The sequence below is a fragment of the Nannobrachium achirus genome, assembly GCF_963921795.1.
Source record: "Nannobrachium achirus genome assembly, chromosome: 19".
Classification (NCBI taxonomy): Eukaryota; Metazoa; Chordata; class Actinopteri; order Myctophiformes; family Myctophidae; genus Nannobrachium; species Nannobrachium achirus.
In genome coordinates this window covers 59,662,921-59,684,280 of record NC_137826.1, presented here as the reverse complement: position 1 = coordinate 59,684,280, position 21,360 = coordinate 59,662,921, and the positions used below count along the sequence as shown (strand labels likewise).

The following is a 21,360-nucleotide window of genomic DNA, read 5'->3' as shown; positions in this document are numbered from 1 at the left end:
GTTACACTAAATGGCTTTTTTCCCCCCCTGTATATCACTCTGCATTCCATGTCTTCAGTTGGGGACATCTCCAGGTCAAATATGACTATATTGAGGGGGTCATCGTTAAAACCATGTGACACCAACCTCACTGGACTCCGCCCCCTTCTCTCTTATTGGTCAATGTTCTTATTATCTTCTGCCATAACCTTTGACGCGCTGGAGGAGTGATTGACAGGAGAGATGGTGGGAGGAGCCGAGTTGACGTGTGATTGACAGGAGAGATGATCAGAGGAGCAGAGTTTCTTGGTACTGTACTGCTCTTTTTTTTTTTTTTTTTTACTCTTATCTATCTTTTTGTCTTACTTCTCTGTAACTTTGTAAATACTGTATACTGCTATGCTACAACTGGACAACTGAATTTCCCCCTTGGGATAATCTATCTATCTATCTATCTATCTATCTATCTATCTATCTATCTATCTATCTATCTATCTATCTATCTATCTATCTATCTATCTATTCTTTTACATAATTGAGGAGACGTCACATTCTTCTTCTTTTTGAAGGTGGAGGGAACATGTTCCCACCGTCCTCCCCAAGCCCAGTGTCCATGTTGACAGGAGAGATGATCAGAGGAGCAGAGTTTCTACCACCAGCATTAGGCTCTGGACTGAAGAATGGAAAGAGTTTCTCAGTGAAGGAGCAGCCAGTGAAAGAGTAGAGATGAACTCTGGCCTCCACATCATAAAAGGAGACCAGACCCTCCTCATAATCCACAAACACTCCCACTTTCTGGAGCTCCTCTCTTACAGGGAGGAGGACAGGAGGGCCAGCACAAGCCTCGTACTCATTTCCATTCCACAACCCTATAGTCCAGAAACCATTGTTGGGGGTCAGTTTGATTTCACCTTTCCTGTTGATGGACTCTCTGGCCACTCCTAAAGTCCACCCAGTCTTCCCTGTAACCTGAACCTCATAGTAAAACCTTCCTGAGGAGAAACTTTGTTTTCCTAAGACACCGGGACATGGAGAGAATCTCTCTAAGGATGATGATACACGAAAGAAGAAGAAGTCATGCAGATTCTTCCATATGTTTCCACAACTCACTTGTTTTCCATCCTCAGACAGGATGAGGGTGGGATGTGCTGTATCAGGATCCAGAGTCACATCCACCTCATATTGCTGGATCCTTCTCAGCTCAGCATCACACAGCTTCTTCATCTCTTGACTGAGTGTCTTCTCCAGCTGAGCCACAGCTGTCCTCACTGTCCCCACATGTGGAGACTGATGGACATTGACCTTTGTCCAGTCCTTGGTGGGTCTCCAGCTCCGTTTCTGAACGGGTTGGTCTTCAGAGTGTGAGATCTGTTTCAGCTCAGAGCTTCTCTTCTCCAACTGAGTGATTTCCTCTTGCAGCTCTTTAATGAAGCCTTCAGTCTGTTTCTCTGTTGTTTTCTGCTTCTCTTCAATCACATCAATGAGCTCAGCCTGGCTTCTCTCAATACAGCTGATCAGAGCAGTGAAGACCTGCACACTGTCTGCTCTCTCTCTGTCTGCATCTTTCCTGCTGAGCTCTACTGAGTGTTGGATCTGGTGAATCTTCTCTTGTCTCTCCTGGATCATCTGCCGAACCTCAGCCTCTGTCTTTGCTTCATATTCCTCTTTCATCTTGTGACTCCTGAACTGATCGACCATCTCAGAAATAAAGGTATTGACAGATACTTCTGGCCTCTTGTCGAAGAGTTTTGCACACAGTGGACACTTGCACACATCACTGGTGTTCCAGTAATGTGTGATGCAGGCTTTGCAGTAGTTGTGTCCACATGGAGTGGAGACTGGATCAGTGAACACGTCCTGACAGATAGAACACAGGAAGTGCTTTTCAGACAGCAGACTGCTGGCAGAGGCCATTTCTACGAGGTGGACGACTGTTTAAGCGAGAACGTAACCAGTGAACACTATTGTGACTCTTCCAGTGAAAGCGTTCGATGTTCGCTACAAATCCAACGTTAGGCAGTGAAGGATTCCTCTAGCAGGTGGTGAACAGTCCACTAGGGGGCGATGGTGCGTTGGTAGGAGCTGGTGAATGGTGTTCTCTCAGTGTGGGCTCTACTTTTATACCAGGCTCTGTGCATCGTCACTGTGATGTCACTATGACGACAAGCCACGCCCACACAGAGAGTTCTGCGTCAGCCATGCCCAAATAAGGAGTCCTGTGATGTCACAACGGCCTCCACGTACATTGAGCGGTAGCCATAGCAATCTCCATATAAGGGCATATTGCACATGGTACACACACGTACAGTTAGCTTCATATATGGGCATGAAGGGTATACACACAGTCACAGACACATATCTCCATATATGGGCATGAAGGGTATACACACAGTCACAGACACATATCTCCATATATGGGCATGAAGGGTATACACACAGTCACAGACACAGATGTCTCCCTATATGGGCATTAGGATACACACATAGACACATATACAGATATCCATGTATGGGCATAAGGATACAAACATATACACTATACAGATATCTCCATATATGGGCATACATGGTAGAGACAGACACTTCGATACTGAGAACTCCATTTATGGGCAAACAGATACACACATAGTCACAGACACAGATATCTCCTTAAATGGGCATAAGGATACACACATAGACACATATACAGATATCCATTTATGGGCATAAGGATACAAACATACACTATACAGATATCTCCATATATGGGCATACATGGCAGAGACAGACACTTAGATACAGAGAACTCCATACATGGGCAAAAACAGCAGATCTACAAGCTCAAAACGTGCCTTGTATAAAAGTTAATTTAAATCTGCCCCAATAATAGTTGTTAGTTGAATATTCTGGACAGCTGTACTTGTTCCAATAACAATAAACGTTCTGCATTATATCTCTCTCGCTCTCTCTCTCTCTCTCTCTCTCTCTCTCTCTCTCTCTCTCTCTCTCTCTCTCTCTCTCTCTCTCTCTCTATTATACATGTATTTGAGGATAGCTTTGCTGTAGCTTCAGCCATGTTTAATCAAGTGTAACTTGTAGCTTAGGTAACTACATTTTCCAAGTGCCTACTTCTGAAAAAAAAGTTACTTTCCACACCTCACAACATGTGTTCAGTAAATGTACTGAGTTACTTTCCACACCTCACAACATGTGTTCAGTAAATGTACTGAGTTACTTTCCACACCTCACAACATGTGTTCAGTAAATGTACTGAGTTACTTTCCACACCTCACAACATGTGTTCAGTAAATGTACTGAGTTACTTTCCACACCTCACAACATGTGTTCAGTAAATGTACTGAGTTACTTTCCACACCTCACAACATGTGTTCAGTAAATGTACTGAGTTACTTTCCACACCTCACTACATGTGTTCAGTAAATGTACTGAGTTACTTTCCACACCTCTGCACAGAGGCAACGGGGAGGCCGCACGGCGCTCATCTATCTATAAATGCGAGAAGTCTCTGCGTGTGTGTCTGTAATCCGCGTATCTCGAGAACCGTTCGTCCCACCGGCTTCAGATTCGGCACGCACGTTCCCCGCCGCGGCACGGAGTGCAGTGCCGGGCCTCGACCCGACCCGACGCGCGGTTTTCCCGAACCGGCGCGAAACGTTCGGAATCTCCTTATGCGGGCTGATTGTTGACATCAGGCTGTTCCGGAGGAAATCGGCGCAAGCGCTGACTCATTGTGACATCACCTCATAAAAGGCTCTGACATCACGTACGCCACATGAGTCAACAAAAAATGCCATGGTTACGTATTCTGATGTTCCTATATGGGCATAAAAGGACACAGGCAAACATATTATGGTCAAAACGGCTCTTATGACAACAGGTATAATGGGGTTTGCATTAAAGGGTGGGGCATTCATTCCCTATTTCAAATTCGGCACGCGCGTTCCCCGCCGCAGCAGGTAGTGCAGTGCCCGGCCTCGACCCGATCCGATTTGCGGTTTTCTGGAACCAGCACGAAAGGTTCGGATTCTGATGTCTGACATCAGGGTTTTCCAGAACCGGCACTGTGTCTGCATAGATCTCCATTTATGGGCATAAAATGGGTGCAGACAGGCAGATACGGATATCTCCATATATGAGCATAAATGGACACAGGCAAACAGATGGTCAAAGATCTCCATATATGGGCATAAAATGGACGCAAAAAGACAGATACAGATATCTCCATATATGGGCATAAATGGACACAGGCAAACAGATGGTCAAAACGGGTCCTATGACAACAGGTATAATGGGGTTTGCATTAAAGGGGGAACCAGCACTGTGTCTGCAACACAGTCGGAGGCACAGACAGATACAGAGATCTCCATAATGGGCATAAAGGGACACAGACAAACAGATACAGAGATCTCCATATATGGGCATGAAACGGATGCAGACAGACAGATACAGATATCTCCATATATGAGCATAAATGGACACAGGCAAACAGATGGTCAATACAGGTCCTACAGAGATCTCCATATATGGGCATAAAATGGACGCAGACAGACAGATAACTCCATATATGGGCATAAATGGACACAGGCAAACAGATGGTCAAAACGGGTCCTACAGAGATCTCCATATATGGACATGAAATGGACGTAGACAGATAGATATCCCCATATATGGGCATAAATGGACACACAGAAACAGATGGTCAAAACAGATGGTCAAAACAGAACAGGTATAATGGGGTTTTGCACGAAAGGTTCGGATTCTGATGTCTGACATCAGGGTTTTCCGGAACCGGCACTGTGTCTGCATAGATCTCCATTTATGGGCATAAAATGGGTGCAGACAGACAGATACGGATATCTCCATATATGAGCATAAATGGACATAGGCAAACAGATGGTCAAAGATCTCCATATATGGGCATAAAATGGACGCAAAAAGACAGGTACAGATATCTCCATATATGGGCATAAATGGACACAGGCAAACAGATGGTCAAAACGGGTCCTATGACAACAGGTATAATGGGGTTTGCATTAAAGGGGGAACCAGCACTGTGTCTGCAACACAGTCGGAGGCACAGACAGATACAGAGATCTCCATAATGGGCATAAAGGGACACAGACAAACAGATACAGAGATCTCCATATATGGGCATGAAATGGATGCAGACAGACAGATACAGATATCTCCATATATGAGCATAAACAGAGATCTCCATATATGGGCATAAAATGGACGCAGACGGACAGATAACTCCATATATGGGCATAAATGGACACAGGCAAACAGATGGTCAAAACGGGTCCTACAGAGATCTCCATAATGGACATGAAATGGACGTAGACAGATAGATATCCCCATATATGGGCATAAATGGACACACACAAACAGATGGTCAAAACAGATGGTCAAAACAGAACAGGTATAATGGGGTTTGCATTAAAGGGCGGGGCATTCATCCCCTATTTACATTGTTCCCGAGTTGGCCAGGGTGCTGACTAGACGCTCGGCCGCCCGAGCTTCTAGTTGTTATAATATTGACACTTTTGTTTACTTGTCACCCCGACCAGGGACCGGGGACCCCCAGAGGGGCCACGCAAACCAATTACCGGCCCGCTATATGTGTCCGAGGCTGGAGGAACCGGGCAAATGTCGGCAATTTTAAATGTCAGAAAACGCGAAAACAAGAGTGATTTAAAATTTTCTTTGTTTTTCGTTTTTGTATATAATTAACAGTTTGAATATAGAAGAGGGTTTTCATTCCATAAGATATCTTTGTTAAGGTCGGTATATGGCAACATTAGTGTAGCAAAGTTGCCTTCTTTGGGAGAGTTTTACTGCTGTTTTAGGAGGCGGAGAATGGAGCTCTTTAGATTTGCATAGCGATTTCACGGGAGCACGATTGGTTTAAGGAATGCATTGTCTCGTATTTCAGCACGCCCATACAGCGTGCTATCTGCTTGTAAACAGTCTACACAGTAACTAACTTCATCTCGCTAATGTTAACGGTTTGCTGAAGACAGTATTCTGGAAGGATGTATTTTTTTATGTATAGCCTACATCGTGATCTCAGTCGCTCTTGGACGCACAAAGAAAACGTGGAAAATCGAAGCAGCGTGTTGAAAACGTTATGTCATCATGAGTCCTTGTGCTGGCATTACAGGCGGCACGCTCACTCGTCTGTAGTGAAAATAAAAGATACAGTTTCGCTACTCACCAAAACAAAGACGGATTTGGGGAGTTGAAAGCCTACTTTACTTAGTGGGAACACTCAGAGTCCCCAACATCGCGTCTAAAATACACTTTTTTATCAAGAGAACAGAATATTTCACCGGAAGGCAAAATGTGGTCAATGGACATTTCTATTGACAAGATCTGTAGAGGGCGGTGTGGAGTAACTAAAACCTCTGGTGAAAAAGTTTATTCTCTGGTAAAAAAGTGTATTAAAGTGTATTTTAGACGTGAGGTGGGGGTTTCTGAGTGTTCCCACTAAGTAAAGTAGGCTTCCATCACCCTTACGCCGTCTTTGTTTTGTTGAGTAACGAACCGTATTTTATGTTTATTACATTCAGATTCAGATTCAGATTCACTTTATTGGTCACTTAGATGCACTGGGTACATACATGTGAAAATCTTATGCTCGGAAGCTCCAGTACAATAAAAACATGATAATAAAAGCGTATAAAAGACCTACAATAAAAATGCGTAATAAAAACACAAGGTATGGCAATAAGAATCAGTCCAATAAAGTGCATAGTGCAAAGTGCAAAGAGTTATTGCACATTCCTCACTTTGCATTTAAAAGTCTGATGGCCTGTGGGAAAAAGCTGTTCCTCAGCCTGGTGGTGCGTGCCTTGAGGATCTTGTATCCCTTCACCCTCTTTGATTTGAGAGGGGAGAAAAGTCGTTTGTGTGGGTGGGTGGTGTCTTCAATAATCCTCAGGGACTTGTTGAGGCAGCGCTGGTTGTAGAGGTCTTCCATCTTGGGCAGCTCACAACCGGTGATGTTCTCGGCAGTCCGAACAACCCTCCTCAGAGCCTTACGGTTTCTGTCCGTACAGCTGCCATACCAGGATGTGAAGCTGCTTGTGATGAGGCTCTCTATAGTGCCCCTGTAGAAGTCCCTGATTGTGGATGGTCTCAGGCCGAACTTCTTCAAGCGCCTGAGGCCATACAGGCGCTGTTGGGCCTTTTTCACGACTGCGGTGACATGGCAGTCCCAGGTCAGGTCCTTTTCTATATTGACTCCGAGGTATTTGAAGGAGTCCACCCTCTCCACCGCTGAGCCATTGATGGTGACTGGCTGGACCTCGTCTTTGTTCTTCCTGTAGTCTACTACAATCTCCTTGGTCTTTTTGGCGTTCAGGGAGAGGTTGTTGTCTTTACACCACCTCTCCAAGGTGGCTACCTCCTCCCTGTAGGCCGACTCGTCGCCGCCGGAGATCAAACCCACCACTGCCGTGTCGTCAGCGAACTTAACGACATGGTTGGTTGTCTGGGTCGCCACGCAGTCGTAGGTGTACAAGGAGTACAGGAGTGGGCTTAGGACACAGCCCTGTGGTGCCCCTATGCTGAGACTCAGTGTGGAAGAAGACTGACCAGCCACTCTCACCGTCTGGGGGCGGTCTGTCAGGAAGTCCATGACCCAGTCACACAGTGATGTGTTCACTCCCAGGTCCCGGAGTTTGCCATAGAGCCTGGAGGGCACTATGGTGTTAAAAGCGGAGCTGTAGTCCACAAACAGCATCCTCACGTAGGTGCCCCTGCCCTCCAGGTGGGAGAGGGCCGTGTGGAGGACGTGTGAGATGGCATCTTCAGTGCTCCTGTTGGTTCTGTAGGCAAACTGCAGGGGGTCGAGGGTGGGAGGAAGCATTGGGCATAGAAGTCCTTTAACCAGGCTCTCAAAGCATTTACTCACTATAGGAGTAAGGGCTATGGGGCGCCAGTCATTTAGACTGGTCACCTTCTGCTGCTTGGGAATGGGGATGATGGTGCTGGTTTTAAAGCAGGTGGGGACGGAGCTGAGAGAAAGAGACAAATTGAAAATGTCAGTGAATACCTCCGCCAACTGGTAAGCACAGGCCTTCAGAACACGACCCGGGATGCCGTCCGGACCAGCCGCCTTCCGTGGGTTGATCCGCTTGAAAGAGCGGTAGACATCAACCCTGCTGATGGAGAGCGGGCAGTCTTCGTCAGCACCGGTGGTGGAATGGGGGCGTGGTGGTATTTCTGAAGGGGGGGTCTGCTCCCCCCTCCCCATGGCAGCAGGGGGGGTTGCAGAGGTGGGTGCTCACCAATGGGGTTGTGAGATGGGCCAGCAGTGCCAGAGGGTCCAGCAGAGGGGTCAAACCTGGCCGTGAAGGAGTTAAAGTCATCTGGAAAGGTGGGTGTTGTGTGTTGGGTTTGCTGTGAGCGCCCCCTATAGTCTGTTATGGCTTGAAGCCCCTGCCAAAGGTGCCTCGGATTGTTCGTGATGAGTTTTGACTCCATACGTTGACCATAATCCTTCTTAGCCTGTGTAATGGCCACTCTGAGAGCGTAACGTGAGTTTTTATATTCCTCCACTGAGCCAGTGTTATAGGCTACAGATCGTGTGTGGAGAGCTACACGTACCTCACTGGTTATCCATGGCTTCTGGTTTGGCATCATCTTTATATTCCTGACTGGAACAACAGCCTCTGTACACTCCCTGATGTAGGTGGTGACGTTGTTGGTGTAGTCGTCTAGATTCCCAGTCGACTTGAACGCCTCCCAGTCCGTGTGATCAAAACAATCTTGCAAGATCGCTTCTGATTGGTCAGACCACCGGCGCACAGCCCTGTGCACCGGAGGCTCTCTCTTCAGTCTCTGCCTATAGGCGGGGAGCAGGAGGATTGAGCAGTGGTCTGATTTGCCAAAAGCAGGGCGGGGGAGGGCTCTGTAACCTTCCTCTGTAACCTTCCCTTACATGCAGACGAGAGGGTGCTTTCCTTTCCTGCCTCGTAAGGGCTCATTGGTGACATAGCGTCAAGGCTCATTCTAACGCTGCTCTCCTCCTCCTCCTCCTCCTAACGCTGCTCCAGCTTGAATCGGTCGATGTTTCAGTCCTAAAGTTATTAATTGTTTCACTGGCTTTAAGCATTAAATAAATAACCTGCTGAGAGACTCTGAACTCACTTACTCAGCGTTTACAAATCCATTAGTTCAAAAGTGAGTAGGCTTCTAAATAACGCAGTAGTCTACAACCAAAATAAGAAGAAAAAAAAACTAAAAGAAAAAGCTGCCTTCTCTGTCCTGCGGGGAAAAACACAGATCTACAAGCCCACAACATGTTGCATTTCCATCGGTTGTAAACTTGAAGATCTGCTATTTACGGTGCAGCACACTGGTGCGTGGACAATGACGCTCACAACCGCGACTACCGACTGTAAACAAATCAACGTGATGGATATAATTCCAGTGGATTTTATATTAAGAATGCACCAATGGATATACACAACACTTTTCCCTGTACCTTCAGAAGTTCAGAACGTGCCGAACTAAAAGGTAATACATCGCGGGGGCGCCCGTTTTTTATTGCAAAACTGGGACTACACATTTAGAGCACTGGTTCTCTAAGTGCTTGAGGGAGTTTTAGGGGGTCGCCAGCTAAATGATAGGAACCAAATGGACCCTTATGGGTATGGGTACACATGGAATGGGTCCATTTGGTTCCGTATACACTGCAGAGCCTGATGCATGACAAACTGGGGGTCCTTGAAATGTAAATAGTTGAGAATCAATGATAGGGGCTTGGACATTAAAATGGGGGTCCCTGGCGTATCTTTTCAAGTGGGGGTCCATGGGCTAATCTGTCCATTTGGGGGTCCTTGACATTAAGATTACAAGTAGACCAACACATGATGTTTGCCATCTAAATGATAGGAACCAAATGGACCCTTATGGGTGGGTGCATGTGTTATAGCAGCTTTGCAAAGTACAAGTACAAGATCTGCTAAGTGGGTAATGTATATGTTTTGCAATAATAATCTAAATCTAGTCTACTAAATAACTAGTAGTTTTAAATAATTGTAGTGGAATAAAGATACAACATTTGAAGTTGACAGCTATACAACTGTGGAGGTGGTTTGACTTGGGGGGAGTGATTTAGGGGTGTAGACAAGTACCTATTGTCCCTCCCATTGTCACACCCACGTCTGGCTACCTAGAGGTGTAAAAATGTTTCTTGCATTCAAATGGCTTTTTAAGCCCTTTGGGTTTTATGGTGCAACAAGTTTAAAATGCCCATAACTTCTTCAAATATGCTCCAATTTCAACAAATGATACATCATATTAAAGCTTAGATTCTGTACTTGGATAATATGTACAAAAAAGAAAAATTACCAATGCAGACATAAGGAACAAAGTACCAGACCTAGTCACGTATACGTAGCTGCCGGCCTATTGTGTGTCTTTGAAAAGCATGTGCGCATGCGTGTTGTGTGTGTGTGTGTGTGTGTGTGTGCGTGTGTGTGTGTGTGTGTGCGTGTGCGTGTGCGTGTGCACGTGTTCTTGTGATACTATCCAGTGGTGTCAGTTCAGAAAAAGCTAAGGTATGGCAACATGACTGGTGAAGACACGTGTGTGCAAGACACCAGTCATGTTGCCATACCTTAGCAACAAGCATGACACATTTATTTTAAGAAGTACATTTAATTTTTTTCTAAACTTGGCATGTTAGTAAACGTATACCACACAATTAACAATAATGCATTGCACCTGTGCAGCTGACCTGCGGAACCTGGGAATATACCATTTTGTCAAGATGGGGAGAATACAAGTGTGGAGAATATAATTATAATACCTTGTTAAAGTGACCATTTTGTTAAATTTAGCGTTTATAGATAGACAAAGAGACATTCAAGGATTTATATTTAAAAGTAAAAGTAACTTTTATTTTCCCCCCTTGGCCCCCCCTGCCATACCCAATTGACGCCCCTGATAATATCAAAATGTCCCCCCTACTATAGTAGAATCTGAGAAATGGAACCTCGCGAGAACATTTTCTTGACCACTTCTTCATCTTAAAGGAGTAGTTCACCCGCAACATGACTTCAATAATACGTTTTGTTTTTTGTCACATCCGCCAATCATTTGATGTCAATGAATGTACCCTCATTGATTCCGGATGGGGACCCAAATATCAATCAAACTGGGTTAGATCGGGGAAAAATAAGCGCTGCAGAAACTGGCCGCAAATTCGGTGTCTGTATGCATGAGGTCATAGAGAATCATTGTTTACTTTTAAAACCATTGAAATGGTCAGGTTTTTCTGCAAAGCCCTTAAAAGTTTTGGACATGACAGACTGAAACCCTCCAATCCAGGAAGCAGGTTTTTTTTTTAGCATGGTTTTCTAGGCATGATTTCTAACGAGTTGAGCCGGAAGGCAAAGCTCTCTGTCTACCGAGCAATCTTCCCTCCTACTCTCACCTATGGTCATGAAGTGTGGGTTATGACCGAAACTATAAGGTCGCGGGTGCAAGCGGCTGAAATGGGTTTCCTCAGATGGGTGGCTGGTATCTCCCTTAGAGATAGGGTGAGAAGTTCAGTCACCCGAGAGAGACTTGGAGTAGAACCGCTGCCCCTTCACTTGGAAAGGAGTCAGCTTAGGTGGTTGGGGCATCTAGTACGGATGCCCCCCGAGCGCCTTCCTAGGAAGGTCCTCGATGCGCGTCCCACTGGGAGGAGACCCCGTGGCAGACCAAAAACCAGATGGAAGGATTATCTCCAAACTGGCTTGAAAACGCCTCGGTATACTCCCTGAGGGAGTGGAGGAAGTTGCTCGGGATAAGGAAATCTGGAGGTCTCAGTTGGAACTGTTACCCCCGCGACCCGATTCCGGATAAGCGGTTGAAGATGGATGGATGGATGGATTTCCAACGATGCTGAAATGGTTTTATCCGAAAAGAAACTGGCGTGATATGATGTACAGTGTGTGCATGTGCGCGTCTGTGTGTGCATTACGGTGCGTGTGTGTGCGTGTGTGTGCGTGTGTGTGTGTGTGTGTCTGTGTGTGTGTGTGTCTACTCTACATCACACTGATGTGTGTTGATAAACCATGTGTAGGACATGAACAATGTCAGTCATGATTCATGAAAATATATGGGAATCCTTAAATCCTGATGTACTCACAAGCATGCACGTGTGTGTGTGTGTGTGTGTGTGTGTGTGTGTGTGTGTGTGTGTGTGTGTGTGTGTGTGTGTGTGTGTGTGTGTGTGTGTGCGCGTGCGTGCGCGCGTGCACGGGTGCGTGCGTGCGTTAGAGCTGCCAATATTCCTCAGAAATGAAATTCGAATATTGGTCTTAGTAATTGTCTCGAATATCGAATATATTCGATTATTATTATTACCCATATCAATATTAAAGGTATATTCCACTTTCAAAAAACTTTTTGTCATTGTATGGTCCAATCAGGCTTGTATGAACACCCTGAACAGTTTTAAAATTTCTTCATTCAGTATTTAGATATTTGATGTAAATGTTATCTGGCCCTCCAGGCTCAGGGCCTCTCCCCACACACACTCATTGTAACTTCAAACTCCATTTTAACCATGATAGATTCATTAAAAACACCCATTATTTTTGCTGGTGACTCATACTACCCTCCTAATACGTGAGCAGGCCGTGTTTTTTTCCATAACGTTTTTCATGTATTTTTTATAATTATTTGGGGAAATGGAAAAAATTAAATACAATAAAAATATATTCAAAATACATGAAAAACGTTATGGAAAAAACAGCCTGCTCACGTATTAGGAGGGTAGTATGAGTCACCAGAAAAAATAATGGGTGTTTTTAATGAATCTATCATAGTTAAAATGGAGTTTGAAGTTACAATGGGTGTGTGTGGGGAGAGACCCTGCCAGATAACATTTACATCAAATATCTAAATACTGAATGAAGAAAATTAAAAACTGTTCAGGGTGTTCATACAAGCCTGATTAGACCATACAATGACAAAAGGTTTTTTTGAAAGTGGAATATCCCTTTAAGTATTCTTTTTAATTTTTTTACATATAATTTTTATATTTTTACAGGAACAGTACAAAAAAATATAAAGTTATAAAAACAACATACAATATTTATATATATACATATAAATATTATATATTATTACATCTAAGCAGCATGCATTGTGTACTCAATGAGCAGTAGAAGATGCATGTCAACTGTATCACACAGAAACTAGGCAACAGCTCCTCCTGGGGTAACGTTATTCCATAGGTCACCGGTTTCAATGTAACGCTATACATTCGCTAAAGTCTGCATGTTTACTTTCCCTGAGATGGATTTACATTTTCTTAGCCTGGAGATGCTGTGGAGACACCAATATGATGGTGAGTTCCTTCCTTCATTGCAAGGGAAAGATGGCAAATCAGCAGAAAGATATCTTTTCTGCAATAGTTTGTTAGTTACTCACAGACTCAGAGGGTGGAGGTCTCATGCTAACAGCGTCACAATCACAGCGTGTGTGACGAGAGAGCAGGGTGAGAGCAGTGTTGCCAGATGGGAAATGTTGAATTATCGTTCCGGAGGTTCAGAATTATCGTATTTGACATGAAACTATCGTACGCAGCCAAAAAAGAGAAATCACTCGCGTAAAAAAAAAATCGTCTTTAGTGTAAGAAACAACCTTGTTTGAGACTTGTGCGTGACAAAAATGCATCAGATATGCTGCGTGGAGGCAGGCAACTTCCTGGAGCTTACACAAATAAAAGCCTGAAACTGGTCTGGAAAGATGCAACCGGTGTTTTCAATGCCTCCAAGTACAGATCTAGGGTCAGATTGACTGATTTCCTGGCTTATTTTGAGAAGCCAAACCGGATCCCAGATCAGCAGCCAGGGAAAATAGTGAATTCACGCTCTTTTTGGAGATATGCCGAAATTATCATACATTTGGGCATTTTGGGAATTATTGATCGTACATCGTACAGAGGGTCAAATTATCGTACAAATACGATAATTATCGTACATCTGGCAACACTGGGTGCGAGAGAGAGAGTTATAATTCCAGTAGGCTACAAGGGCGCATAACTGAGAGCTATACTTGGACGAGCTGGCCATTGGGAAAAGCGGGACAACTCCCGAACAGCCGGTTCATTCCCGGCCGGTCCAGGCCGGCCATTAGGGAAAAAAAAATAATAATAATAAAATGTCGGCCTTTGTTCCATTTTGGGGGCTGGGCGGCCAACAAAGTAAATCGTCACTGTCGGGCAGAAACCTCGTATCACCAAGTTTCAAATGTGTAAATTTTTTAGCAAAGCCCTGCTTCATCATACAAGGCCGTCACACAAAAGTAGTGAAAACAGCAGATCTACAAGAACACAACGCCTCGCGTTGCGAGGCGTTGTGTGCTTGTAGATCGGCTGTTTTCACTAGTTTAATTCATTTTTTAGATGTTAAATACAAAACAAACGGTTTTGGACATACAAGGTTTCCACCCGACAACGACGAAATATAACTCATGTAATTGGCCCACTGGCTTGTCACTTGTCATGATCTGAAATGGCAAATATTTGAGTAGCAGCAGCGCTATAGACCAATTATTTGTTTACTAACATTGAGACTGAATGCACAGCTGACTGTATCATGTAATCAATTCCCAACAGATCCCCAAACCTGTTGTTTTGGGGAGCACTGGTTATTCAACCTCCTCTTGTGTGCTAGTGAGGTGCTCCCATGGGTGCGCCCTTATCGAGACATATATACTTCATTGCGCAACGGTGTTCCACGTCAAGAGTATCTGATATACAAACTCACATCGCGTCACCAATGCAACCCTTCTGAGCTTGGAGGTCTGCGGCTCTGCGCGCAACACCGTCGCAGGACGGAGCATAATTAGGCTTCATGGACTGCAGCTGGGCGAGCAGTAGACGCTCTGGTGATCCAGTGGATCGGGTGGGTGATCAAGAGGAGCGCTCCCTCTGTTCTGATGACGGTGAATAGAGGTGGGGTTTGAAGGACAACTGTTTTGAATCGCTATTATTGTTTACAATCAACAGAAACTAAGGATTATATATTTCAAGAGTGAGAATTTACAGTAAAAATCCTAAGCATTCTTCCTCCACACTGGGAGAAAAACGGCATCTGAAAGTTTGATGGAATGCATTTTTAAACACGAGTGCCATCCATTGCATCCTATGAACGGTGGGGTTCATTTGGTGCCGAGCGGCGTGCGCATACTGGTTTATATCAATGTGACGTGGACCATTAAGGCATCTATAGAGAGAGATCTCTCTCTATAGCGCACAATGAGGGCCTCTCCAACTCTTTTTCCCGGGCTGAATCAGGGGCCCAGCACGTCCCTGCTTCAAGAGTAGAACGACCTGTGGCCTAGAGTTATATTTCTTAGTACAACGGTGCATGGCCGGTTTTCTTTTTTTTTTTTTTTTCCTTTTTTTAAATAATCCGAATATTATTTTTTATAATCGAATATGCATTTTTTGCCATATTCAACGAATATCCGATATTCAAATATTAATTTGGCAGCCTTAAGTTAGTGTGCGTGTGTGCGTTGACCCACTTGGCAAATAGCCCCTGCACACATCATCATCATCACATGAGTTTTTGTTGGGGTCCCCCCCCCCCCCCCTTACCAATTATACTGCAAAACATCTCTCTCTCGCACGCGCACACACACACACACACACACACACACACACACACACACACACACACACACACACACAGGGGTGAGATTCAGGAGAGAATTAGAGCTACTGCCCTAATTACAACCTGTGGGGAAGAAAAAAAAAGACATTTCAGCAGTTTTAATGTTAGTTTACGTAATGCGCTTTTAATGACTTTACCTTCATGTCTAATGATGAACTGGAAGTTTTCGGAGAAAGTGAAAAAAAAATGTATCGCTTCTTTTTTTGTTTTTCCTTTCGCTGACTATCTTCCATAGCCACTGTAAATGGTACACATTATTCCAAAGCCTCACACAGATTGTGCATTGCATTCACCCATTCACACACACACACACACATTCATTACATTCACCCATTCACACTCACACATTCATTATATTCACCCATTCACACACACATTCATTACATTCACCCATTCACACCACACATTCATTACATTCACCCATTCACACACACATTCATTACATTCACCCATTCTCACACACACACACACACACACACACACACACACACACACACACACACACACACACACACACACACACACACACACACACACACACACACACCCACACACACACACACACACACACACAGTTAGGGGTTCAGAGTCTTGCTCAAGGACTCTTCCACACTAACTCTGGGGGAGCCCGGGATCGAACTGTTGATTCCCATCCGTCCGCTCCACCTGCGAAGCCACTGCTGTGTCGTCTGGTTACACAAAGAGAGAGAGGCTTCTCCTTACAGCACAACATGTCCAACTCAAGGCCTGGGGGCCAGATCAGGCCTGTGAATGAATTATCTTTGGCCCGTGGGATGTGATATTTAATTACTATTAGAACTGGCCCTCTGGTATTGTACTACAAGTCCCACAATGCAATGCGAGTGCATTGGCAGCGCGTATCGAGGACCTGCGAGCGCAAGGAAGCGAATCACCTGTGGTCAACATTCAGCTCCCCCTCTCCCCAAACAAGCCAGGTGGGAGGCACAGTAGCCTACAGTAGGCCTACATGTTCATGGATGTAAAGGGCAAACATGTGTGTCTTATGTATGGATTTGATTTACCTTCTCATTCTACTATGAAATCAGTGATTGTTGAGGATCATAGAGCAGCAAGCTGAGCTTTAATTCCATTTTTTAATGCAAGCAGTTTAATTTTTGCATTTATTAAGGGACATATTTGATTTTTTGAAGGAAAGGTACTTTTGTTTGCTGTTTGCCTGTTGAAAAACGTTTTCACTTGATATTACTGACAGAGCCAGAAGAAACTATTGGCTGTTGGTTGTCATGGCTACCAGTTCCCACCTGATGTTGTGCGGGAGTCCAGACTGCTCCAGACCGTACTGAATAACTGCCAGATTGCATAACGTCTTCAAACTAGGACTCAAGTCTAAGATGTACAGGTTATCATTGACTGTTCAGTATGATTTATATCCTCCAAAGACGATGATACGATCTCCCACCATGCAACAGCATACCATGAACATCCGTAATGTGTTACGATAGGTCCTTTGGACTCAAGCTTCTTCCAGGTGAAGGTCGCTGGACTGAATTTCCACAGATCTTTAAAGTATTCATCATATTTACTGCCACCAAATATGTACAGCTCTCCATTGTAGGTAAAGTCTGAATGACTGGCGCGTTCTTCTGGGCAAGGCTGTGTAGACGGCGTGGTCAGCCAGCAGTTGGTCTCTGTGTCAAACACACTGATGGTGTTGTAGTTCACCCCGTTCCCCCAGCCCCCAAATACATACATTTTTGTCCCGATGATGGTGGCAGAGTGCTGGTATGAAGCAGGTGGAGGAGTTCCTCTGGTGTTAATGAAAGACCAGACCATCGTGGTGGTGTCCAACTTGTAGATGTCATTAGTGTATTTACTCAGACTTTTTCCTCCTCCATAGATCAACATGATGTTCCCAAAGACACAGGCTGAGTGGCCGCACCTTCTCTCTGGAGCAGTCCCAGAAACCCTGGGTGTGAGCATTTTATGGGCGTTGACATCAAATGCATAAAGCACCTTGCTGTATTTCCCTGTGTCAGTAAGTCCCCCCCAGATGTAGATGAAAGGGTCGATCAGCACAGCTGTGCGGCCGGTGAGCATGGGATGAACCTCAAGGAGACGTTGTCCTCTTCCAGGTGTCTCTGGGGGCAACCTGGTCCAGCATAAAGACACTGTGTTGAAGACATGCACCTCAGTCCGACGCTTGGACTCGATAAAGTCCCCTCTGAAGCAGTACACTTTGTGGTTCACTGCTACAGCAGCATCATACGGTATCTCTGGAAGCCCTTTTAGGTGCACCGTCCAACGAAACATTTCACAAAGCAGTTTATTAGTTTCACCCTCTAAGAGAACTCAGTCCTACTGTGTGCGTCAGCACTCATATAGGTTAGTGGGTCTACATGTGACGTAGACATGATGTCACATATAGGTCAAGTTGTTGTGTCGTAGATGACTGACGTCATAGTCTGCCCTGCAACTACCAACTAGCGTTCTCAAATTCTGCCAGAGCCCGTCTCGACCCGGCCCGACGTTGTCGGGTAGGGCAGAGCCTAAAATAAATGCTAATTGTTCGGGTCGAGCCAGGGGCTCTGTCGCTCAGGCAATAGAGAACAGGCGCATATCCCTGTCTGTCTGTCTGCACCGCAGCACTGAAGCCAGAGCAATGGATCAAGGATAATCGGTGACGCATACGGAAGTAGAGCCTACTAGCAGACTGGTTGTAACTTGTTGGGACGACGTCACAAACATAACCTTTGGATGTTCAGCCTCGTCAGTCAGAGCGTAGCAGCTCCGTGGTGGAGCAGCAGCTGCTGCGGTGAAAGTTTTTATCTGTGCGATGTTAATAAAAAAAATTACAACACGCAGTTTCACAAGTTTGTAATAAGTTCTTCCACGCGCCAGAATGGCTCCCCAATCCTGGCAGAGTAGTTCCGGTGCTGCACATTGAGTGACCCTGTCTTTCCCTAATAGGACTGATCGTGGATAGCTACTGGGACGTAAGTCGGGACTTGATCAACCCCGGCTGGGTCACCTGGGCGAGGGTGTATGATGTTGCGAGACCCGAAACACCCGTCGACCCCAGGCTACATCACTGATGATACGTCCCAGCTGCATCCTTGTGATGTTTTTTACACTATTAGTTCTATTTATAGTGGCTCATAGGAATAGACTATGTGACAACCAGGAATAGTTTGGTGACCACCGGAGACTCGGTTGACGGCCGGAATTTAGACGGCACCCGGGAGCAGGTTGGGTTAGCGCCCCAGCCTGTGTCTTCCGTGAGGAAGAAGCCCAACAAATCCACGGTGAGGCCTTTAGGAGGGCCATTCAACTGCAGCAGCTGAATGGAATGTTTGGATTGGGGTCTGGTGCAACGCACAGGTTCTGAACCTGGTGAGAGCAGGAGAGGACCTGGTAAGACGTAGGAGGAGCCTGGCGGTACCTCACAGGTACAGGTTCTGCTCGGGTTCTCTCTCTCCTCCCCCCACCCCCCCTACCCTTACCTCCCCCTCCCCTCCCCTTCCCCTCCCCCTACACACGCGTGCGCATGCAGCGCCTGTGTGTGTGTGTGTGCGTTCGTTCGTTCGTTCTTGTACATACGCATGCGGGACCTGTGTATGTGTGTGCGTGTGCCCCTTGTTGTCTTTCCCTTGTCTCTCCCTTGTTTCTCCCTCTCTCCTCTCTCTCTCTCATGGCTCTTTAGCCTTTGTAAAGTGTCTTGAGATAACTTGTTATGATTTGACACTTTAATAAAATTGAATTGAATTGAATTGAATTGGCCAGGAGTCAACCCATAGAGCCTAGTTCTTCCACGCGCCAGAATGGCTCCCCAATCCTGGCAGAGTAGTTCCGGTGCTGCACATTGAGTGACCCTGTCTTTCCCTAATAGGACTGATCGTGGATAGCTACTGGGACGTAAGTCGGGACTTGATCAACCCCGGCTGGGTCACCTGGGCGAGGGTGTATGATGTTGCGAGACCCGAAACACCCGTCGACCCCAGGCTACATCACTGATGATACGTCCCAGCTGCATCCTTGTGATGTTTTTTACACTATTAGTTCTATTTATAGTGGCTCATAGGAATAGACTATGTGACAACCAGGAATAGTTTGGTGACCACCGGAGACTCGGTTGACGGCCGGAATTTAGACGGCACCCGGGAGCAGGTTGGGTTAGCGCCCCAGCCTGTGTCTTCCGTGAGGAAGAAGCCCAACAAATCCACGGTGAGGCCTTTAGGAGGGCCATTCAACTGCAGCAGCTGAATGGAATGTTTGGATTGGGGTCTGGTGCAACGCACAGGTTCTGAACCTGGTGAGAGCAGGAGAGGACCTGGTAAGACGTAGGAGGAGCCCGGCCAGGAGTCAACCCATAGAGCAGGGGTCCTCAAATACAAATCTTGAAGGTCCACAAATATTTTTTTGAAACAGGTCCGGGTCCGGGGAAAAATAAATTATATATATATATATATATATATATGAAGAGTTCATTTGCAAAAACAGATAACTCCGTTTTTATAAATGTTCACAAATCCAGTTTTTTTATTGTGCACTCAAAGTAATATCAATCAAACTGAAGTTGGGTGGATTTGACTAAGTAAAAATGACTTAACAAAATAGATGTATCATAAAAAATGTAACTTTATTAGAAAATAGTTTTTCTTTTAATTTAAACTTATTTTTTTGGCAAAAACAGATAACTCCAACAGTCGTTTTTTATCAAAAACAGATAACTCCACAATTGATGTTTCACCATTGAATTTGGCCATATCGAGGACGCAAAAAGGATTTCCAGAATTTTACAGGAGAGCAAAAACAAAGTTTTGACAACATACTTAAGTAGTCTGTACTTTTATAGGGGCCACATGTAGCCACCAGGGGGCACAATAGGGGACAACTCAGGGGCCCCTGGGGTGCTAAAGGTGCACCGTTGCTCCAATCTGCACCAAACTTGGCACAACCACTGTTCAGGGGTCTACCATGACACCAGGGGCCACCTCACAGGCCACACCAGGGGCCCCAGTGTACCATATCAAGGGCCCCCGGGGGTCCCAGGGTGCCAAAGGCACACCATTGCTCCAATCTGCATCAAACTTAGCATGAACACTGTTTAAGGGTCTGCCATGACAATAGTCACACAAAGGGCTAAACCAGGGGCCCCAGTGTGCCATATCAGTGGCCCCTGGGGTCCCCAGGTGCCAAAGGCGCACTGCTGCTCTGATCTGCACCAAATATGGCACAAACACTGTCCATGGGTCTACCATGACAATAGTCACACCAGGGGCCACCTCACAGGCCTCATCAGGGGCCCCTGTATATCAGTGGCCACTGGGAGCCACATGCCACATGGGGCCACATGGTAGACCCCTGAACATTGTTTGAGAAAATGTTGGTGCATAATGGGGCAACAGTGCGTCTATGGCACCCAGAGGCCCCTGGGGGCCACACATGGCCCCTGGGAGCCACACATGGCCCCTGGCAAGACTATCTTCATGGCAGACCCCTGGAACAGTGTTTGAGACAAGTTTGGTGCATAATGGGGCAACAGTGTGCCTATGGCACCCAGAGGCCCCTGGGTGCCACACATGGCCCCTGGGAGCCACACATGGCCCCTGGTGTGACTTTCCTCATGGCAGACCCCTGAACAGTGTTTGAGACACTTTTGGTGCATAATGAGGCAACAGTGTGCATAATGGGGCAACAGTGCGCCTAT

General features: G+C 45.7%; 1 protein-coding gene across 1 annotated transcript; it reads right to left on the bottom strand.

Annotated features, from left to right (window-relative positions):
- Positions 1-525: 525 nt before the first annotated feature.
- LOC308304117 (pyrin-like) lies at positions 526-1,677 on the bottom strand (the record flags this gene model as incomplete). Its single annotated transcript, XM_080748676.1, has 2 exons — positions 526-1,440; positions 1,561-1,677. 2 exons carry the CDS (start codon positions 1,675-1,677, stop codon positions 526-528), a joined length of 1,032 nt encoding a protein of 343 aa, XP_080604802.1.
- Positions 1,678-21,360: the final 19,683 nt, after the last annotated feature.